The sequence below is a fragment of the Lacerta agilis genome, chromosome 6, assembly GCF_009819535.1.
Source record: "Lacerta agilis isolate rLacAgi1 chromosome 6, rLacAgi1.pri, whole genome shotgun sequence".
Classification (NCBI taxonomy): Eukaryota; Metazoa; Chordata; class Lepidosauria; order Squamata; family Lacertidae; genus Lacerta; species Lacerta agilis.
The window spans coordinates 19,859,466-19,878,669 of NC_046317.1; the positions used below are offsets into that span (position 1 = coordinate 19,859,466).

General features: G+C 41.3%; 2 protein-coding genes across 3 annotated transcripts; one reads left to right on the forward strand and one right to left on the reverse strand.

Annotated features, from left to right (window-relative positions):
- The first annotated feature begins 1,832 nt into the window (after nt 1-1,832).
- LRRC39 (leucine rich repeat containing 39) lies at nt 1,833-13,369 on the forward strand. The gene is made up of 9 exons (XM_033151530.1): nt 1,833-1,961; nt 2,308-2,480; nt 2,939-3,044; nt 4,473-4,629; nt 5,583-5,719; nt 8,545-8,690; nt 9,673-9,825; nt 10,054-10,193; nt 11,193-13,369. The coding sequence occupies exons 2-9, from the start codon at nt 2,320-2,322 to the stop codon at nt 11,240-11,242; spliced, it is 1,050 nt and encodes a 349-aa protein (XP_033007421.1). The 5' UTR covers nt 1,833-1,961; nt 2,308-2,319; the 3' UTR covers nt 11,243-13,369.
- On the reverse strand, nt 11,441-19,201 carry TRMT13 (tRNA methyltransferase 13 homolog). Of its 2 annotated transcripts, none has more exons than XM_033151529.1 (11): nt 19,046-19,201; nt 17,994-18,040; nt 17,836-17,902; nt 17,333-17,395; nt 16,180-16,249; nt 15,250-15,356; nt 14,624-14,791; nt 14,276-14,342; nt 13,130-13,204; nt 11,994-12,417; nt 11,441-11,671 (listed from the first exon to the last, which is right to left on the reverse strand). In XM_033151529.1, exons 1-11 carry the CDS (start codon nt 19,184-19,186, stop codon nt 11,476-11,478), a joined length of 1,425 nt encoding a protein of 474 aa, XP_033007420.1. In that variant the 5' UTR covers nt 19,187-19,201; the 3' UTR covers nt 11,441-11,475. The 2 variants fall into 2 exon arrangements, with proteins under 2 accessions (XP_033007420.1, XP_033007419.1); XM_033151528.1 differs by having other exon boundaries at nt 16,180-16,252.
- Between the last annotated feature and the right edge of the window lie 3 nt (nt 19,202-19,204).

A 19,204-nucleotide genomic window follows, 5' to 3' on the forward strand; every position in this document is an offset into this window, starting at 1 on the left:
ACAACCTTTGTGATTTAAGACTTTTATCTGAGGGTAATTTGTGACTTTAAATCCACCAAGAACATAAATCCACATACCAGGACAAGGTCCTGATTAAACACCATTCATCATGTCGCATGAAAGCAGCCGTTTGAGCTCATCTGCAGAAACTTGTTTCTTTAAAGATTTTCCATAGTACCAACAGCATTGTCCTCCTTTTTACCTGTGTGCTGACACATAGACTGGATTGAAGAGTGGATGTAAATTCAGATTCCAGAGGAAAAGTGGCTATGCGGCATGATCAAGCTACAAGAAGAAATGGGACAGTAATGGGTGGGAATATCAGAAGCAGGGGAAGACCGAGAGATTTTTCAAGAATCTGGCTGAGCAATGCCAATTTTTCTGTTTCCCTCCTCACTTCCTTTCACCGAAGCAAATCATCATAATGTTTACAACAGCCAGTGCTGGATTTACGTATAAGCTAAACAAGCTATAGCTTAGGGCCCCACTCTCTTGGGGGGCCCCCAAAAAATAATGAGTCTTTGTAAAGGAAGTTTTGTTATTGCCAAATGCCAATGTGTTTGCATTATTAAATTTGTTATGAATTAAAAAATCATTTTAAGTTAGAGCTTAATAATTATTTCACTATTAATGTTCATTGTATTTCACTATTAATATTAATTGTATTTCACTATTAATATACTTCTTAATTGTATTTCAGTTCAACAATTACTTTGATAAAATACATATTTTGTTATTTGCAAGTGGCTTTAGATACCTATTGGATCCATAAATTACCATATAGCATATATTCAACACAGAAAACTGTGACAATTTGTTTTTGACAAAGGGCAGCTGGACATATAAAGGGCCCCATTACCTTCAGTAGCTTAGGGCCTCATCAAACCTAAATCCAGCCCTGACAACAGCGATCCTTTTTAAAAACAAATCCTGGGGTTTAGGTTATTTTTTCCCTCTTTAAACTTTCAAGTCAGTTTTATACCCTCCCTTTCTTCCATTCTGGAAGCGACAATGGGGGAAGGAGACAAGTTGAAGGAAGAGTTCCATTGTGACTGACAGGTCAGTTCTAATTTTTTACCTGTGCATTTCAGTCCCAGTACTTAGGACAGAGAGCAAAACTTAGATCTCTAAGCTTAAGGGACTTTCCCTCATGGTGGAGGGAGAAGAGAGACCTCCTTTGTTGACTGTCAGCCCTAGCTGGTAAAAAGTGCACCCCTTCTTTTTCTTCTCACCCTGGAGTCGCCTTTAATGTTGCCAAGTACAAAAACCTCTGGATCTATTTGTAATTTTGCAGGAGCACCTCTCTCATGCCCACAGAACTGCCCACAGTACACTAGGGAAGATTAAGTGATTACTTCTTCATTCATCCAAAAACTATGATGTCTACCCTTGTCCCTGCAGCTATCCTCCTGAATTTTGGCAGGGTTCATGCTCTCTGGAGGGGTGACCCTGCTCCAATTCTGGCCAAAGATAAGAAAGTTGAAGCCGGATTGAGAGAGAGAAGTTACTGCCAGGAACTTTACAATAAACTGCTTGAGCATTTCTGGTTGCTCCCCGTTATATTGGCAGTTCTATCCAGGATTCCTCATGGATTTAGATTCGTGTCACCAATCATAACCAGAGCTGTATTATAGTAACAATATAGTAAAACTCCTCTTTTTTCGTACAGAGCAGCTGAGCTTTCTTCGACCTGTAGGAACACGATGATGAGTTCTGAAAAGCGGAAAGGGATTCAAAATTGGAGAAATACTTCAGAGGGCTGTGACACCCGGCCACAGCAATACTTACTATTCCCGGCCAGTGCCATGGGTTAAAATTAGATCTTGGCAAGTGTTGCATTTCACTCTTCCATAGTTGGTACAAAGGTTGTAAATGGCTTTAGCAAAGCATTCAGGGTTTGCGGCCGATTTCTGCTGTCGCACAAGAATCAGGGAGTCATGGAAAACCAGGCAATAATTGAGGTAAGCCAATACAAAATGCTTCCGTTAAATGCCTGAGGTGAATGCATTAGCAACGGATTTGTTGATCTGTTTGCTTTGTGGCTAAAAATGGGAGCAGGCTTTTGAAACGGCTTGTGATCGCTGAGCAATTGTGAGAGTGGCTTTGTCCAAAATAAATAAATAACTCTCCTCTCCTCTTTTTGTCTGCTTGACTACATAGGCCTGCAAAGTAGGCTGTGATCATTTTAGGCTGTGGAACCCCCTCACTTTCATTGTACATTTATTATTATTATTATTATTATTTAGCAGGGATCAACGATTCTTGACACTGAAAGTCTCGCCAGATTTTCCTCTTTTTATGTGACAGTGATGCAGAAAAATGAAACCAGACACTGAACCGGGAGGTGGAAGGGCCATGACTGAAACGTCAGTTTGTGTCGGCACGTTTACAGCTGTTAAGGCACTTTGGGAAGTCAGGATCCAGAAAATCAGTGAAGAGCTTCGAAAGCAAAAGGCATTCACTCAGAGGTCTGCAGAGAGGTAGGTTGTCAATATGTCTTGAGTCCCCCCCCCCCCAAAAAAAAAACACAATTTAGAAATTGATTTCCTAGCTTCATTGGGAGCAACAAGTTGAACTATCTCCTTTGAAGGCCTAATCTGTTGGTTTATTTAGGGTATTTATGAATACCCTAATACTCCAAAGGAGTTAATGGCAATAGACAGCAAGCACAAAGCAAAATGCACCAAACATGAATCAAAACATATGAGCTAAAAATTAAATTTCAAAAACAGTGGAACAACGACTCAAATTGCTTCTGAGGATTAAGCATCTCGTTATCAAACTGTAAAACTTTAGGTAATTCAAAATGTCTTCGGTTGATGTCTGAAGACTATAAAATATGGGAGACAGAGATGACTCTAAGTTGGGGGGTTATTCCAAAGTCAGCCCCCCCCAAAAAGTCCTTCTATATATTAAATATGTTACAACCTTTTTATAGGCTGACGCTTGTTTGGGAAGAGAGAGTCAGTTTGGCCAAGCTCAAAGAAAAAGTTATCACAGAAGACGGAAGGGCTGTTTTAAAGATTGAACAGGAAGAATGGAAGGTATCGCCTGATGCTGCTAACGAAACATTTCACATTTTGTTATCCCAGCTTCAATGCTCCACTTAATCAGTTTAATCCAAGCTTTGCCAGTATTATGGACTACAACTCCCATCATCCCTGACAATCATCCATGCTGGATGAGGCTGCTGGGAATTGTAGAGGGTGCCATGTTGGGAAAAAACTGATTTAATCTATTGTTATATGCTCCCGTCTTCTTGGAGGAGAAGGGCTCCAGGGACAATGCTACAAAGACTTCCTTTATTTTGGATTAGTGTGCTTGCTTCGAGATGTGTGTCTCTATAATATCATTTTTTTATATACTGTACAGAAGCACAGCACAGAAATACACAGGCTTCCAAAAGTAGGAAGCACAGTCACTAATCCTGCATCAGATTCCCACACCGACAGCGCTGAGCTCCCCGCAGCTCCCTAACCCGGCTTCCAGTTTCATTCTCTCTCCATTAGATGCTCTCGAGCTGCAGATTGCTTCTAGTGGTCTCTCTGTCCTATTCTGCTGTGAATGCTGACTTCAGCCAAGCAGAGGGGTACCCTAGACAGCTCCACACTAGGCTCAGGCTGAAGACTTCATGAGAGCAGAGCTCTGATGTTGCTTCAGGAACAGTCACCCTCAGCCTTGAATAGGAGCCGCCGCTTGGTTTCAATAGCTAGTCTCGTCTTCGGTGTGAGGAATACCTTCCTCTCAGCCTGCTTCAGCAGTCATTTAGTCCAATGGGATGGAGGGGACGGGTTGCAGTTGGGCTTCTAAGATGGAGTCTCTTGAGCCAAAGGAAAGTGACAATCAGAATCACAACACCTTCCCCAAAACCTGATGGGTGAGACAGGTAAGAGCAAGAGGGAGAGAGATTAAGCCACCAAATAACAATTTCTCCCTTTTGTTAAGCCACTGGTTGCCCATTAATTGCTAGACTCATAGCAATATACTATGTGGTTTTATATTCTGATTTTGTCCTGTGAACCGCCCTGAGACCTCTGGGTATAGGGCACTATAGAAATTCAATAAATAAATAAACATGGCAAACAATGTACGACTGCAAATGTAGTTATTATACAGAGAGCGGTGGGTCATGAGGGTTTGGGTTGAAGTTGAGCTCTCTGGCATTTTATAGACTTTAATATATTGAAATCTGGTCTATGTTAGCATACTGAATGCTTACTATTTTTATTCCCCTGCCCACCGAATCTTGGAAATTGTAAACAGTGTTTTTACCAATATTCTTTGTACTGGATTATTTAAGGTGTCAAAACTACACAGGCATAAACAAAAATCTCTTAGTACCCGTTCATTTGCTATATATATTCTGCATTGGTTCCTGATTTTATTTGGCACCAAACTGATTGGATTATTGTAATTGTTCCTCTGGCATGATAAGTGACATCTCCCTCTTGTTTTGTCTCATGCAAATATAGACTCTGCCTTCCTGCTTACTGAAACTGAACCACCTCCAGGAATGGCAGCTTCACAGAACTGGTTTGGTTAAAATCCCTCAATTCATCGGTCGCTTTCAGAGTCTCATTGTTCTAGATCTGTCTCGAAATTCCATTGCAGAAATTCCTAGGGAAATCGGTGAGTTGAACCATGAAAACTTGTAGTTGCTTCTGAATGAGGAAGACCTGCAGGACTTTCCACAGCAACATATATCCCCTGTCGAAAATAATATGCTTAAAATGCACCGTCAGTTGGTTTTTGCTGAGACAAAAATCATTCTGAGATTGCTTGAAATATAAAGTGGTATACAAGTCAGATAAAATAATAATAAATTGGGATTCCTGTTGGGATGGCTTCCCACAGAGAGGGCCTTCCCGTATGGTCTCTGTGGAGGTGGACCCAGTTTAACGCTTCCACAGTCTTGAAGATAAAATTGAGAAAGCCTTCAAAATCTATCAGAGATGGCCCCTCCAAAGTGTTCATCTTCTTGATGTCTTCATCTGATTTTTCCCCAGAGGATGCTATTGTCGTACGTGTGGAGGAAAACCTTAAAACAGGGGTGCCCAAACTTTTTTCGAAGAGGGCCAGATTTGATGAAGTGAACATGCAGACCAGAGGCAATAGTACTTCATCCAGCAGAGCTTTACTTGTGCTGAAGGCAAATTAACGTAATGGTCACAAATCCAATACATTCAGGATTGGCACAGTCCTTAAGAAATTCAGTTGCAGCGCTTACAAAAACTTATAAACTTAACTCATAATACTGTAAGGGTAAACCTTAGCACTAAGCATACTATGTACAGAACACCACACCAGAGGGAAGAGAGATAAAAAGAGAAAGAAAGTAAAACCCAGACTCCTGGCCTATATTTATAGTCAGCTTCCCAGAAGGTATAACCCAAACAACATTAAGCTTCTTTCATACAGAGACGCTTCCAGAACCCCCTTGAATGAATTAGAATAGGAAAGATATCTACACATCAGATCAATACTTTCTGCACTAAGAAATACAAACAGCTATTTGTTGGAAAATAAGCTTTTAACAAGTGAACATTTATCACCCATTTTTGTTTCATTCGTAACTTTTGCAGGCCAGTTGTCAAATCTCCAAGAGCTGATCCTCAGTTACAATAAAATTAAATCCGTTCCTAAAGAGCTAAGCAACTGTGTCAGCTTAGAAAGACTGGAGCTGGCAGTGAACAGAGACATCTGTGACCTTCCCCATCAGGTTTGGAAAGACCATATTCCTTCTCTCCGTTTCTCTGATCACAAGGGTGACAAGGGACTTGCTTACGATTACCATTTTTATACCAGTGTAACAAATGTGGAATCTCTTCCTTCACCATGTGCCAATTTAGCCCTTCCCTTCCCTTGCAACCAGTTGGCACCAACATGGAGGGACCACTTGTGAGAGTGGATTTAATGTAACTGTCACAGTTTGCCCAATTGTGGAAGCCTTTTAATGGTCAAAATTGTGGTAGCTGCGCCATGGGGGTATGCCAGTTCTCATAAAGAGACTGCTGCACAACCACTGTCCAATGGTTAGCTCAGGCATAGGCAAACTCCAGTCCTCCAGATGTTTGGGACTACAATTCCCATCATCCCTAGCTAACTGGAGCAGTGGTCAGGGATGATGGGAATTATAGTCCCAAACATCTGGAGGGCCGGAGTTTGCCTATGCCTGGGTTAGCTCAATGACAGATCCCATGCGAGGGTTGCCATTTTGAGTGGTCCCCTAGTACAGTGGTACCTCGGGTTACATACGCTTCAGGTTACAGACTCCGCTAACCCAGAAATAACGCTTCAGGTTAAGAACTTTGCTTCAGAATAAGAACAGAAATTGTGCTCTGGTGGCGCAGCAGCAGCAGGAGGCCCCGTTAGCTTAAGTGGTGCTTCAGGTTAAGAACAGTTTCAGGTTAAGAATGGACCTCCGGAACGAATTAAGTACGTAACCAGAGGTACCACTGTATCACATTCCATTGTACCATTAGGGCTGATTGACCAATTAAAGGAATCTCGGTTGATTAACTGATTTACCATTGGTTAACTTTGCATGTGTCGGCACGTCGAACAATAGTTCTGAAGGAGAAACATAATTTTAAAAGATGATGCATGCATGTTCCACAGTAGAGAGATTTTCCTTTTGTATTTGCGAGAAGGTGGGAAGCTTGTGCTGTTGTGTCATAAGATGGCATATGACACAACAGCACAAGCCTATGCATGTTTACTCAGGAGTAAGCCCCACTGCGTTGAATGGAGATTCTTCCTTAGTAAGCTTGCTTAGAACAGTATCCTAATTGTTGCAGCCAAAGAGGTTCAAGGGGGCAGCGCTAATGATTTGTTTATTATCCTCTTGATATTATCGCAAGGAGATCCATTATTTGCAGAGAGGTTACTCATGCTTCTACTTTCTCATTCCGTTTTGTAATGTTTGACATGGCTCTGCCTAGCTCACTCTGGAGCCATTTGTGTTACATTTCGTGCAGAAATTCTCAGGCTTGGTTTTCCTTTGTCACTCTACCAAAATATCTTGGGACTCTGTGTTGGCCCTTTCATACTGTTTGCACAATGCCTGCAGGCTTATGTTCTTATTATACAAAGTCAAACGGAGAAAGAGAACAAACGAGCTATTGCTATAGAAACAGGGCAGATTTATTTATTGAACAAGCATATCCCACTGGTCACTCAGGCACCTGCTCTGCAGGCCCTTTGTTGTGGCTCATCTTTCTTACAGTATTGTATACTGGACTAGATTCAAGAGTAAGCTGGCTGCCTGACTATATCCAACACATTGCCCTGGTGCCACTGATATAGAAATGATTCTTCTCAAGTAGGTGGCTGAGCTTAGCTGGCAATGGCGCAAGTAAGGTCAGACCTCTGTCTATGGCCTCATTGGACGCAGAGGACTGGGAGGAGGAAGCAGTTGGGGAGCCACCGAGGGAAGAAGGCTCAGAGCCTGGGGAGTGGTGGTGGGACGATGTTTTAGTGGGCTGAAGGAAGATGGGAAGAGGTGTTGGAAGCTGAGAAGGTAACAGGGCTTAGTGAATGGGAGAGTCTGTGTCAGATAGAAGTCCTGAATCAAGAGGCAGAAGCTGAAGCTGGGGAGGGAGTCCAAGAGGCAGAGATGAGTCAGGATGGTGAAGAGCCGCCATAATAATAATAATAATAATAATAATAATAATAATAATAATAATAATAATAATTTATACCCCGCCCATCTAGCTGGGTTTTCCCAGCCACTCTGGGAGGCTCTCAATGGAATATTAAAAACACGATTAAAAACATCAAACCTTAAAAACTTCCCTAAACAGGGCTGCCTTCAGATGTCTTCTAAACATGAGGTAGTTGTTAATTTCTTTGACATCTGATGGGAGGGCGTTCCACAGGTCAGGCGCCACTACTGAGAAGGCCCTCTGCCTGGTTCCCTGTAACCTCACTTCTCGCAGAGAGGAACCGCCAGGTCCTTGGAGTGTCTCTCCCTCCTGCTTCCCTCCCCTCTGGCCTCCCAGAACCAATAAAGGCATGAAAAGCGCGGAGAGATTGGCTTCACACAGGCAGTCTCCAATTGCTTGGGAAAACCCTAGAAAGGAGGGGAGGCAGGAACTTTCCGTCTTGGCAACTGAACCATGGGGCAAGACCTACCGGGGACGAGCTGCTGTGCTCATGATGCCTCTATGCCAAGTCTGCGCAGATTATGTTCTTGCTAATAAAGCATTAACTCCAACTTGCATGGTGTGGTTTATTGCTGGCTTGCTCGCGATACCTGCTGAGCTAGGTCCTGCACATGTGGTACAATGCTTAGGACCCTACACTTCTGCTATGCTTTCAAAGATCAATGGGGAGGATGGATTAAAGATCACAGAAGCAATATGAGTTATGTCCAGGTATCTCCTCTGATCTCTCCCACCTCATGGGGGTGGGGGGTAGGGAGAGGCACTACTAGTTTATTGCACAGAAGAGCCCAAAATTGGATCCAACGCTTCCTCAATGTTTATAGCCCATGGCATGCTTCATGAAGTTGTTATCACTGAAATACTTATGCATTTTTCCCAGCTCAGCAACATGAAGAAGCTTTATCACCTAGACCTGAGTATGAATCAGTTCACCACCTTCCCATCAGTCATCCTGGATATGCCAAACCTGGAATGGTTAGACTTGGGGAGCAACAAAATTACAGAAATCCCTGGGGATCTGGACAGGTAAATTACAAAACCTGGGGAAATTCCTGCCACTTTCCAGTATTTATTGTTAACAATCAAAGTTACCAATAAAATGTCTTGTTACCTAGATAGTAAAAACTGTAATATATTGTGGTAATGGCAAGCTGTATTATTGTACCATTTATCCTAAAAGCAAACAAGTTCTCTGCCAGCAGAGAAACAAAGTTGCCCATCCTTCCTCCACCAGCCCACTAAGTTACATGCATGAAATTCTGAATGCTTATGACCAGGTGAGTCCTTAAATATAAGCGTGTGCAAATCAAGCTAGCAGTTTAGGCTCATACATTGATGAGGATCGCAGAAGTCCCCTTTGTGAGTTGTGCAAAGAGGGATGAACAGGTGAATGACAAAACAATTTTGGCATGACTGTCTGACTTTGTGGGGGGGGGCATATTCTCCCCTGGAAATGCTAGAATTAATTACTATTGCAAGGGTTCACCCTCCACCAATTCAAACTAATGGTTTCATATTGTCAGCCCTGACAAGCACCACCTCTTCAAGATCTCAGGCAGATATTTATCCTCAGCTAGCTGCCAGATTCTGTAATTGAATACCACAGAGAAATTGGTGTGTGTGTGTGTGTGTGTGTGTGTACAGTGGTACCTCGACTTACGAGTGACTCAACTTCCGTATTTTTCGACTTCCGAATGACCTCCGGAAGCGAAAAAATGGCCGCTTCCAATTTTTTCAACTTGCGAAGGGAAAGCGGCGGCACGATACCTCGACTTACGAAGTTTTGAATGTGGTTTTTTCGACATACGAATTTTTTGCCGTTTGGAAACGACGCCTTCGACTTACGAAGATTTTGACTTACGAGGGCGCCTTCAGAACGCATTAACTTCATAAGTCGAGGTACCACTGTATATCTATCTATCTATCTATCTATCTATCTATCTATCTATCTATCTATCTATAGCCAAATTGTTTTCTTCATAATTAAGGTATCTGCTTGACTTCACAGAGCTGAAAACCTACATACTTTGTGGCTCCAAAGGAATGAAATAACTCATTTACCCGAATCCATTCGTAACCTGAAAAATCTGAGCACGCTTGTCCTTACCAGCAACAAGCTCCAAGATATTCCTGCCTGCCTAAAGGACATGACGGAGCTGAGGTGAGAGGAAAGCAATTGCTTTGCGTGCAATGTTCATATTCATAGGCAGACACACACAACCATACTGCTGCTTTAATATTGTGGAGGAAGTGGTCCAATAAGGTTTCAAAGGGCACATACTACTCCAGTAAACTTTGCTGCAAACCATTTCACATGAGGATTAGATTTTAAGGCCTGAAACAGCTCTTCCTCTTTTGCTTTTTGAATTTCTCTCTAATGCATCGCTAGATTCGTCAACTTCAGAGACAATCCACTGAAGCTGGAGGTAACATTACCCCCTTGTGAGAATCCTGAAGAAGAAGAAGAACAGGAACTGTATGGCATTCAGTTCATGCATGCATACATTCAGGAGTCACTCAGCAGAAAAGGTATCTTTATACCATTAAAATAAAAGTTATATTTGAATTCAGTGACCAAATGCTAAGGGCATATTTTCAAGTGATGCAAACTTGTAATTTTTTGCTTTCTAATCTTTATTCTTCCTCAGTGTGGAAATATATTCCTTCTTAAGATTGTTAGTGCTACTTTTAACAAATAACAAAGGCATTTCTCTCTGGGCTGTCAAGGCAGGCTGGGAAACACTAACACTGTATATTACTAGATTTGTCAGCATGTTTGCATGTGCTATGTAATTTTTCCTGCCTCACCCCCCCCCCCCTATAGCGTAGGACTTTCTAAGGGAAAACAGCTATGAAATCTCTGGTGAAAAATCACCCCTTCCTGAGGCAAATTGCAGCTTAAAAAGTAAGGGTTTTCACTGCAAAGGAGAAAGGGTTCAATGCTCACTCTCTTTGCAATGCAATCCCTGTTCTGATGTGGGAGCCTCTGGTTGCTATTTTAAAAGAAAAAATATAAACATGTGAAAAAGTAAACTATGTGTTACATGTAAGGTATAATTTAATTTACAGTCCATTAGCAGGAAAAAAAAATACTCAACAGGCTTCAGCTAAGTACACTGGAGAGCCAGTGTGGTGTAGTGGTTAAGAGCAGTAGACTCGTAATCTGGGGAACCAGGTTCGTGTCTCCACTCCTCCATATGCAGCTGCTGGGTGACCTTGGGCTAGTCACACTTCTCTGAAGTCTCTCAGCCCCACTCACCTCACAGAATGTTTGTTGTGGGGGAGGAAGGGAAAGGAGAATGTTAGCCGCTTTGAGACTCCTTCGGGTAGTGAAAAGCGGGATATCAAATCCAAACTCTTCTTCTTCTTCTTCTTTAATTCTATGCAAGCACATATTGCAAAGAGTATAAAAACTTGTTTTAAAAAAACCTTTCAACAGATAGGATTATAAATAAGTTGCCAGCATTGTTTTTTTAATGTAAGTTTCTTGGCATGTAGATTTCTTTCATTAAATATTTTCTCTTTCAGAAAACATGGAAAGTGGTATGCTAGCTGGTGCTGCTGTCAATGAAAAGTAAAAAGAAAATCTTTGCCAGTCTGAGTTTTCACTGTTACTAGAAGTTCACAAGAATATGTCTTCCAAACAAAGGCGTTCTCTCGGTGAAGAAGACTAAGTTGGTGTTTCCTTTCTTCTGGTTCCAGAGGAGGCTATAAAAACCAATAGCTATTTGGTAAGCTCTATACTGGATGTTAGAAAAGGAGACATGTTCTGAAGATGGTGTGTCCAGTTTTTTCTAAAGTCCTCTCGCTTTTAAGCAGTTGAGGGGGTTAATGAAGACTGACATGGCACAGCTGTCAAGAGTACATTTTCTAAGGAAACGCTGAGATCTGTATAGTGCTGCAACACAGCTTCATACCCTCTCTGCTGTAAATATTCGATCCGACCATGATCAATCAACAGTTTGCAAAGCTGACCTATCTGCTTTCGGTCCTCAGTGGTTAACAGCCTAAAAGCAGAAGGAAAAATGTTTTAAATACAGCAACTATAACATCTCAAGGAGACATCAGATTTAGAGCACTACAATGCAAACAGGTGGCTTAAGAGTTCCTTAAAAGTCATACAGTACCTTAAAGACCAACAAATTTATGTTTGTGTAAGCTTTCATGGACTGGGATCTACTTTAAAATCTTGCAGGTTGTAACAAATTACAAAATACACTTTGGAAGGGAAAATAATATTCCTAATTTACATATCTGAAAGAATAGCAAATGCATAAAGTTAAAACCTATTTATTCCAATAACCTGTTGTGCTGAAAAGTATCACGTACCCTTGCAGGCTATCCAAATTGTATTCAATACATCTATCATCTTGGTCATGTTCTTCTGCTTTGTTGCTTTGTTCATCATTCTCTGTATGAGTTGCATAGCTTTTCCTTGCAGTTTCTCTCATGCCACAAGTGGCCCAACTTGTCATCCTTTTAAAATAATTGAATTCCATCGCCCCAAGTCCTACTTTTGTGAAAAAGTCTTGGCCTACGTAATGCTTCCAGTCACATCTATGATGGCAACACAGAGCAATAACAACTCCAGCCACAGGGCTCCAGCTGTCTGCTATAGGCTTGCCATGCGATTCACCAGAATTATTAGAAGTTATGTTGCTTTCATTGCTCTTAAAGCGTTTAGGTGCAGGGCTCTCCTTTTCACCTTCGCAGAGTTTTGCGTATGTTTCGACTAAGCATCTCAAAGCAAGATCTGTGAACACAAAAGTACTGTTTGAATTGTGACTGCTTCAAAGAGCAATAGAAATAATGTATAACTTATAGCATTTATGTCATCTTGGTCATGTTCTTCCGATGTCTGGACCATCTTTTCACCTGATTCCATCCACAACAGTTTAAAAAACATGGTTCGTTAACAGATGTACCATATTTATGGTGCAACATTTTCAAGCTATATTCTTTCTTAGCGGCCCAACTTTGTGCTCAGTTTGAGTTCAATAGGACTCAACTCCCAAGTTAAGTGTAGGGAGGCTTGCAGCTTAACAAGTACAATTATTTATGAAAGGGTTTGGTAAGTTCTATTAACTTGCCTTAAATTCCTTTATTTTGTTACCTTATCAGTGTTTCCCAAACTTGGGTCTCCAGCTGTTTTTGGACTACAACTCTCACCATCCCTAGTGAGCAAGAAAGGAATAATGGGAATTGTAGTTCGAAAACAGGTGGAGTCCCAAGTTTGGGAAACAAGGCCTTACATTACATTTCCGTGAATATTTTTAAGCAGATCCAACGTGTTCAGCTATATACCAAGGAGAGACAATGAAATAATGATACTCAGAATAAAGTCAAAGCCTGTGTCAAGCAATTGACCCTTTGGGCTTGTGTGATTTTAATCAGTGATAGCTTCTCACTGTATAGTTCATTCACCTCTCTCTTTACCAACTAATACGGTCTTGTGCTGTTTGTACCTGTTGCCGCACCACAAACATGTTTTCCAATTCCTATCACAGGCAGCTTCTCTTTCATAAGAACGGGGACCTTATCTGAAAAAGAGAACCCCAGCCAGCATGTTTCTGACAAACGTGCATCAAGCAATCAGAAGAAAATGAAAACAGAAAATCGTATGCTTTTACATACGAATTACATGTTAGTCCAGCCACAGAGCAGCCAGAGACACTGTGATGAAAGGTTTTTAAAAGAAAGATTACAAAAAAAGCACAGGACGTAAGAGTATCAAATCTAACAACATAAGTGAATCAGATCAAAAGCCCATCTCACAAGCTCTTTTGAAGCCAGCTTTGGGGAATCCATAAGCAATAAGGATGTGAAGGGCAATAGCCCTCTTCCAACCCCTTTAGTAAGCTGGTCAAGGATGCCAAACAATTCAAACACACATTCCTAGTCAAATGTATCAAGTTTTATACAGTGGTACCTTGGTTTTCGGACATCTCCATTGCCAAACATTTCAGTTTTCGAACGCCAAAAACCCAGAAGTAAATGCTTCAGTTTTTGAACGCGCCTCGGAAGTCGAACAGCTTCTGCTGCGTGTATCTGTTGTTTTTCACAATTTTCTCTATTTAATTGGCAGACTGCCCTTTGCACCTCGGTTTTCAAACGTTTTGGAAGTTGAACAGTCTTCCAGAATGGATTGCGTTCGAAAACCGAGGTACCACTGTACTTGGATACAGTGCCTTCAAGTTTTTCAGCGCAATGCATTTAGCCACAAACAAATATTCTGAAAATAATATACAGAGGACCAATCTGAAGTTAGTTCACTGATGGCAATTCAAATGTGTAATGCGCATGAAATTGAAACACTCTAATTGATTTGTGTTATCTGACCTGCTTTGTGATTATTAACACTTAAGGAATACAAATGGGGAGTGTCTAGTAATGGATTTGAAAAGTTGTATTTATATACCTAACTATGTAAAATCTTGCCATTGAAATCCTGTTCTCTAGCTCTTGCACCACACTTGTTCTCAAATCTCAGTTTAGTAGGACTGATCCTGCTTTAACTGTTTCTAAGATCACCAGGGTTTTTTCTGCACTGTCTTTCACAGAGTTCATAAATAATGATTACTGTCAAACTGAAGAATGAATGAGCAACTTACTTAAACACAAATGCTGGATATCGACCTGAAGCCTTTCAAAGCAATTTTTTCTATGCTTGCCGTCTACCTGTGAAAAAACAACAAGAAAGTATTATGAAGTAATTGCCTCCTAAAAAAGCAACTCGGCAAATTCCAGTTATATTTCACAATTGAAATAAAAAATGTTCAGTAACAATTTCAGTATATATTTTTCTGCTGCAATGTTATTATTGGCAAGACTTTAAAACAGACAAGTTTAGATTTGGCCTTATTGATAAACTTATTTTTTGTAAAACAAAAAACATAAAAAACTCTTGAGTTGGCTTCCCCTGGGGGGGGGGGGTTATCAGGCTTGCAATACTGCCTTACCTTGAACCTAGTAGTTGCTCTTTCAACAAGAAGAAAATGCACATCTTTAGAATCTTGTAAGGCTATATCCACCCAGTGGGACAGCTTTCCTCGTCCAGCTCCAAATTCAACAAAACAGTTGCCAGGTTCAAGCAAATGTAGTCTTTCCATATTACCTAATATAGAAGCCTACAGATGTCAAAAGATTATTTATCAGCCCAGCAAAATTAATTCTCTCTAATATCATCAACGTAACAATCAGAATAATTTTCCATAGCACCTACTAAAATGCTACTTCTGATTCTGCCCATACTTATGGTACAACAATCTTAGCAATCACAGAAGACTAAGCTTTCTGCGTGACTTCTCCTTACTTTCCACACATAAGATCCTGCTCTAGGTATTTGAGATTGGATTGCAGGATTAAATTATTGCATTGTTATTTTGAGCATATTCTGATAATTCCAGGTTGGGGTGGGGGTCATCTATGTGGCAACCACAGGCACATGCACCCACAGAGGCCCTTCCTGCCATCCACATAGACCCCTCTTCTTGCTGAAATTAGGCTTGAAAGCAGTGTAGCCAACAGAACAGAAACTTAAAAGAAAGTTTTGCTAAAGTCAGTGTTTACCACTAAGAGTACTCACCTGTTGTTTCAAATGCTTAAAAGCCACGTCTCCATTTTGGGGGTCATTCAAGGCCTCTTGTAAAGCTTGGTGAGAGAGGATTTGGTCCTTAAGTACATAATTTATACCTGTAGAGGAAAAGCATTGTTATCCCTTACCTGAGTTTCAACTGAGGCAGTCACAAAGAACCTCCTTCCAAGTAAATACATCTTGTAGATGGAAGGGTAATGGGTGGCATGATGGGGCTGTGCAACTCCCAACCTCCAGCTGGTTGTGCCACTGCTGCTTATGGAGAGGGGAAAAGAGGCAACATGGGGCCAACTCATTTATGCAGCAAATCCTGCACTCCTGTCAATGCAATTGCACCATAGCAACGCCCCTGCCTCCTTGCCCCTCCATCTCTTGCAAACAGCAGCAACACAACTGACCAGAGGTGTCAGGTGAGCACCATCGACCCACCACACTCCTGTGACCAAGTTACCAACCATATGAGAGTACACAATTCCGAATAGCAAAAATATTTTAAACAGTTGGTGTTTACAACTTAGTTGGTCTCCAAGGTGGTACTGGACAATTTTTTTTTAATTTTTTAAATATATTCTAAAAACGTTAGGCTTTGACCATTAGGATTATTTCTACAATACTAAGTATACAGTACTCTATTTCCTCATCTCCCTATGTAATCTATTATAAAAATAATAAAAAGTTCATCAGGATAAGCTGTGGGAAACCAGGCGAAAACGGGAGAGAAAGACTGAGAGGAGGCAGGCTTAAGTTCATTGGGATAACGTGTGGGAAACCAGGCAAAAACAGGGGGGAGGGAAGACTGAAATGGGCCACATGGAAGTTTGTGGTGATAAGCTGTGGGAAACCAGACGAGAAGGGGGGGGGAGGAGCCACAGCAAGGCGCGGCCGGGCCAGCTAGTCTATTATAAAAATAAAAAGACTCACAGTTACTTGCTCTTCGTAGCTTTCTAATTAAGTCCTCCAACTCTTCTTTAGACAGAGCAGAAATTGGTACCTGCTGAAGGGTACACAAAAGGAAATTTATACAAAGTTTATTCTTTTCTGTCTGTTTATAAATGAAAAGAATTAAAAAAAAATTAAAATGTCCAGAAGTACCTTAGAGACCAACTAAGTTCTACCGGACAATTTTTTAATTTATTTCAACTGTGTCAGACCAACACGGCTACCTACCTGAACAAAAGAAAAGTTTAGCCTATATATCCAAAAAGAAGAAACCTCAAATAAGCAGTATTAAATTTGATCTGATTCAAACAAGGCGCCTCTGCCCTTAGATTGGTGTTGGTCACCAGGAAGAAGGGATCATGTACAGATCCCCCGGGCATGATCCTCAAATTCTCTCCCATTAAAAAATGTAGTGACTAGACAAAGGAGAATAAAAGGGAATTCAATGCAGAAGTAATAATGGTGCAATACTCCCAGCTTATCTACACATTCTAATTGAAGTGAATGAAAAGTCATGAGGAGGAGTGCTTGATGTTTCTCACTGTGCCTAGTAAGTGTGAACACACATCTAGAAACATGGTTGCCTTAGCAATTGTCAGTTACATCCCACCTGGTGCTTTTTTAAAAAACAGCTGTTATGGTATTAGTGGATCCTGCTTGGTGTGATTCATAAGCATCTGTAGTCCAGTCCTACATGCATCTACATGGAAGTAAGTGCCAATGATTTCAGTGGGATATATTTATGAGCAAAAACGCATAGGATTGGGCTTTTTCAGCAGAGGCAGCCACAGCAACAATGGATGAAGAAGATAATGGCACATATAAGAAGATGGATGCAGTCATCTGAACAAAGGCCCCTTGGGTGTGGTGCCTCAAATGATCAGCAGCATATGATTCTGTCCGAAACCAAAAGCAAAGAAACAGCTTTTTCTATACTGAGGTTTAAGATACAGGTCAGCTAAAACCAATGTTTAAACCCATTGTATTGACTTCTAGGCTAATAAATCTTGCTGCAGAACCATGACTGACACACAAGGAAATGTGCACTTACAAGAGGCAGTATCTTTGCACCAGAGAACATATTGCAACTGTTTCCTTGATTATCATTTATATATATTAAAATTTAATCATTCACCTGCTCTCCTGGCAACTCTGTCGTATCTTTCAGTCCTGCATTAATATCTTGAGCGTAGTAGACCTTAATTAAATTGTGGAACAAATATCATGTTAGAATCTAATTATGGCAAGACAACTTACATTTACTTTTTCAGTACATTTATAAGGTTTTACCTAGCCTTTCATTAAAAGGTTCACTGAAAGAGTTTCTTCTCCATCCCCTTTCCATTTTTCTTTTGGTGCCATTCTTCTTATTTCCCTGTTTTAAACTTTAGTGGCCACCTCTTTAGAGGAGCCTGCCTTAGACTTTTATATCCATTGCTTTAAGAGAACCCAGTACTCTATAAACCGTGTTTGCATAACTGTAATGAAAACACCACCACAACAAATCCACATATTTTATCTCACCAGAGAACCATCAGAAGGAAGAATGGCAGTAACATCACTGCACAAGGCAGCTTTGCTTAAAAGACACCATTAAAAACCCTATTAATTCATTCAAACCATTAGAAGTACACTTACAGGCTTGGGCTTCTCTCTTGAATTACACTTTTTCAAGTGTTTTTGTAGCTGATCTTCATATACAGTACTAAAAGCAGAAACAGAAAGAAAACTAGCAGCACTATTCACTTTTCTCAAAACAAAAAGTTAGTGTACAAACATGTATTAAGCATGCTTACTGTTTCGGATCCAAAGGGCAGGGAATTCTTTTCCTGCTATTTTCTTCCTGGGTGGCAAAAAAAGTTTTAACTTTAAAACTGTGTGTTTACTTTAGCAGTCAATGGATTGTATCCAGCTATGCTATACAGAGAGTAGCCCCACTGAGATCACTGGACTTCAGTTAGTCATCGTGACCTCTAAACCACATTTTGCACCCCGGAACGGAATACAAAATCAAAATTGACTTTCATAGAATGGGGCAGTTTGCACTCAAACCCTTAAAACATTACCTGGCAACAAGTTTTACTTAAAGCATGTGTAAAAGAGAAAGCTTTTTTCATTTTATGACCTGATGTTTCAGATTGCTGTCCTATATACACATTAACCTGGCCACAAGTCCCATTGAAGTCAATGGGTTTTACTTTTGGGTAACTTTTGGGTAGAATTATAGAACCATAGGGTTGGAAGGGACCCCAAGGGTCATCTAGTCCAACCCCCTGTAAAGCGGGGAAGCTCTTGCCCAACTCCAACACACAACCCTGAGATTAAGAGTCTCCTGCTTTCCCAACTGAGCAAAGGATTGCATTGCACAGAATTTCAGATTTCAGTTTTATAGGGTGTGTTTTTTTTCCTCCTGGGAATGATACACTGCCTAGAAGTCGTCCACTATAAATATTAATTTAAAGAACTAAGCGTGTGTGTGTGTGTGTTGCAACTGATGAAGCCTTCATCCAGCATGGAAACAAACGAAGCCACGAGAAATCTGCAGCTACAGTACTGAAAATGTGGTGGATCTGTCGTAACAGACCACCGTGCCTCTGAGCACGTGCAAAGCGCAATTCCTCGTTTCTGGAACGAAGGGTGTCCTTACTGACGGCGTGGTTTTTATTTTGGTCTTTTGATGGTGGTTTTTTTTTTGGGGGGGGGTCATTGTTTATTAGAACGAAAGCGAATTAGCTATTTGATTGCCATTCTCTCCCTCTGCCTCCACGTCGCCTGGTGAGAAACGAGCTCCAGCTGCGGCCATTTCTCTCTATTTTTCCTCCCCGCCCTCCGCCTCCAAAGCGACTACCTCACGGCTTCCGTGCTCGCCGCAGAAGCGCTTGCCCCGGGCCGGCACCATTTTGCAGAAGCGCCTTTTCCGCGCCACGAAATAGGCGCAGCGGCCCGGCTCAGGGGAGACCGGCGCGGCGGCAGCAACCTCGGCCGCCATCTTGCCTCCTCCTCCTCC

Excerpts from the sequence above, each read along its gene's own strand:
- LRRC39 (XM_033151530.1), top strand. The coding sequence starts at position 2,320 with ATGAAACCAGACACTGAACCGGGAGGTGGAAGGGCCATGACTGAAACG. Across the intron at positions 2,481-2,938 it reads ACTCAGAGGTCTGCAGAGAG|GCTGACGCTTGTTTGGGAAG; the intron begins GTAGGTTGTCAA and ends ACCTTTTTATAG. Across the intron at positions 8,691-9,672 it reads ATCCCTGGGGATCTGGACAG|AGCTGAAAACCTACATACTT; the intron begins GTAAATTACAAA and ends TTGACTTCACAG.
- TRMT13 (XM_033151528.1), bottom strand. The coding sequence starts at position 19,186 with ATGGCGGCCGAGGTTGCTGCCGCCGCGCCGGTCTCCCCTGAGCCGGGC. Across the intron at positions 16,253-17,332 it reads CAGAGTTGCCAGGAGAGCAG|CAGGTACCAATTTCTGCTCT; the intron begins GTGAATGATTAA and ends TGTACCCTTCAG. Across the intron at positions 15,357-16,179 it reads GCTACGAAGAGCAAGTAACT|GTATAAATTATGTACTTAAG; the intron begins GTGAGTCTTTTT and ends TTTCCTCTACAG.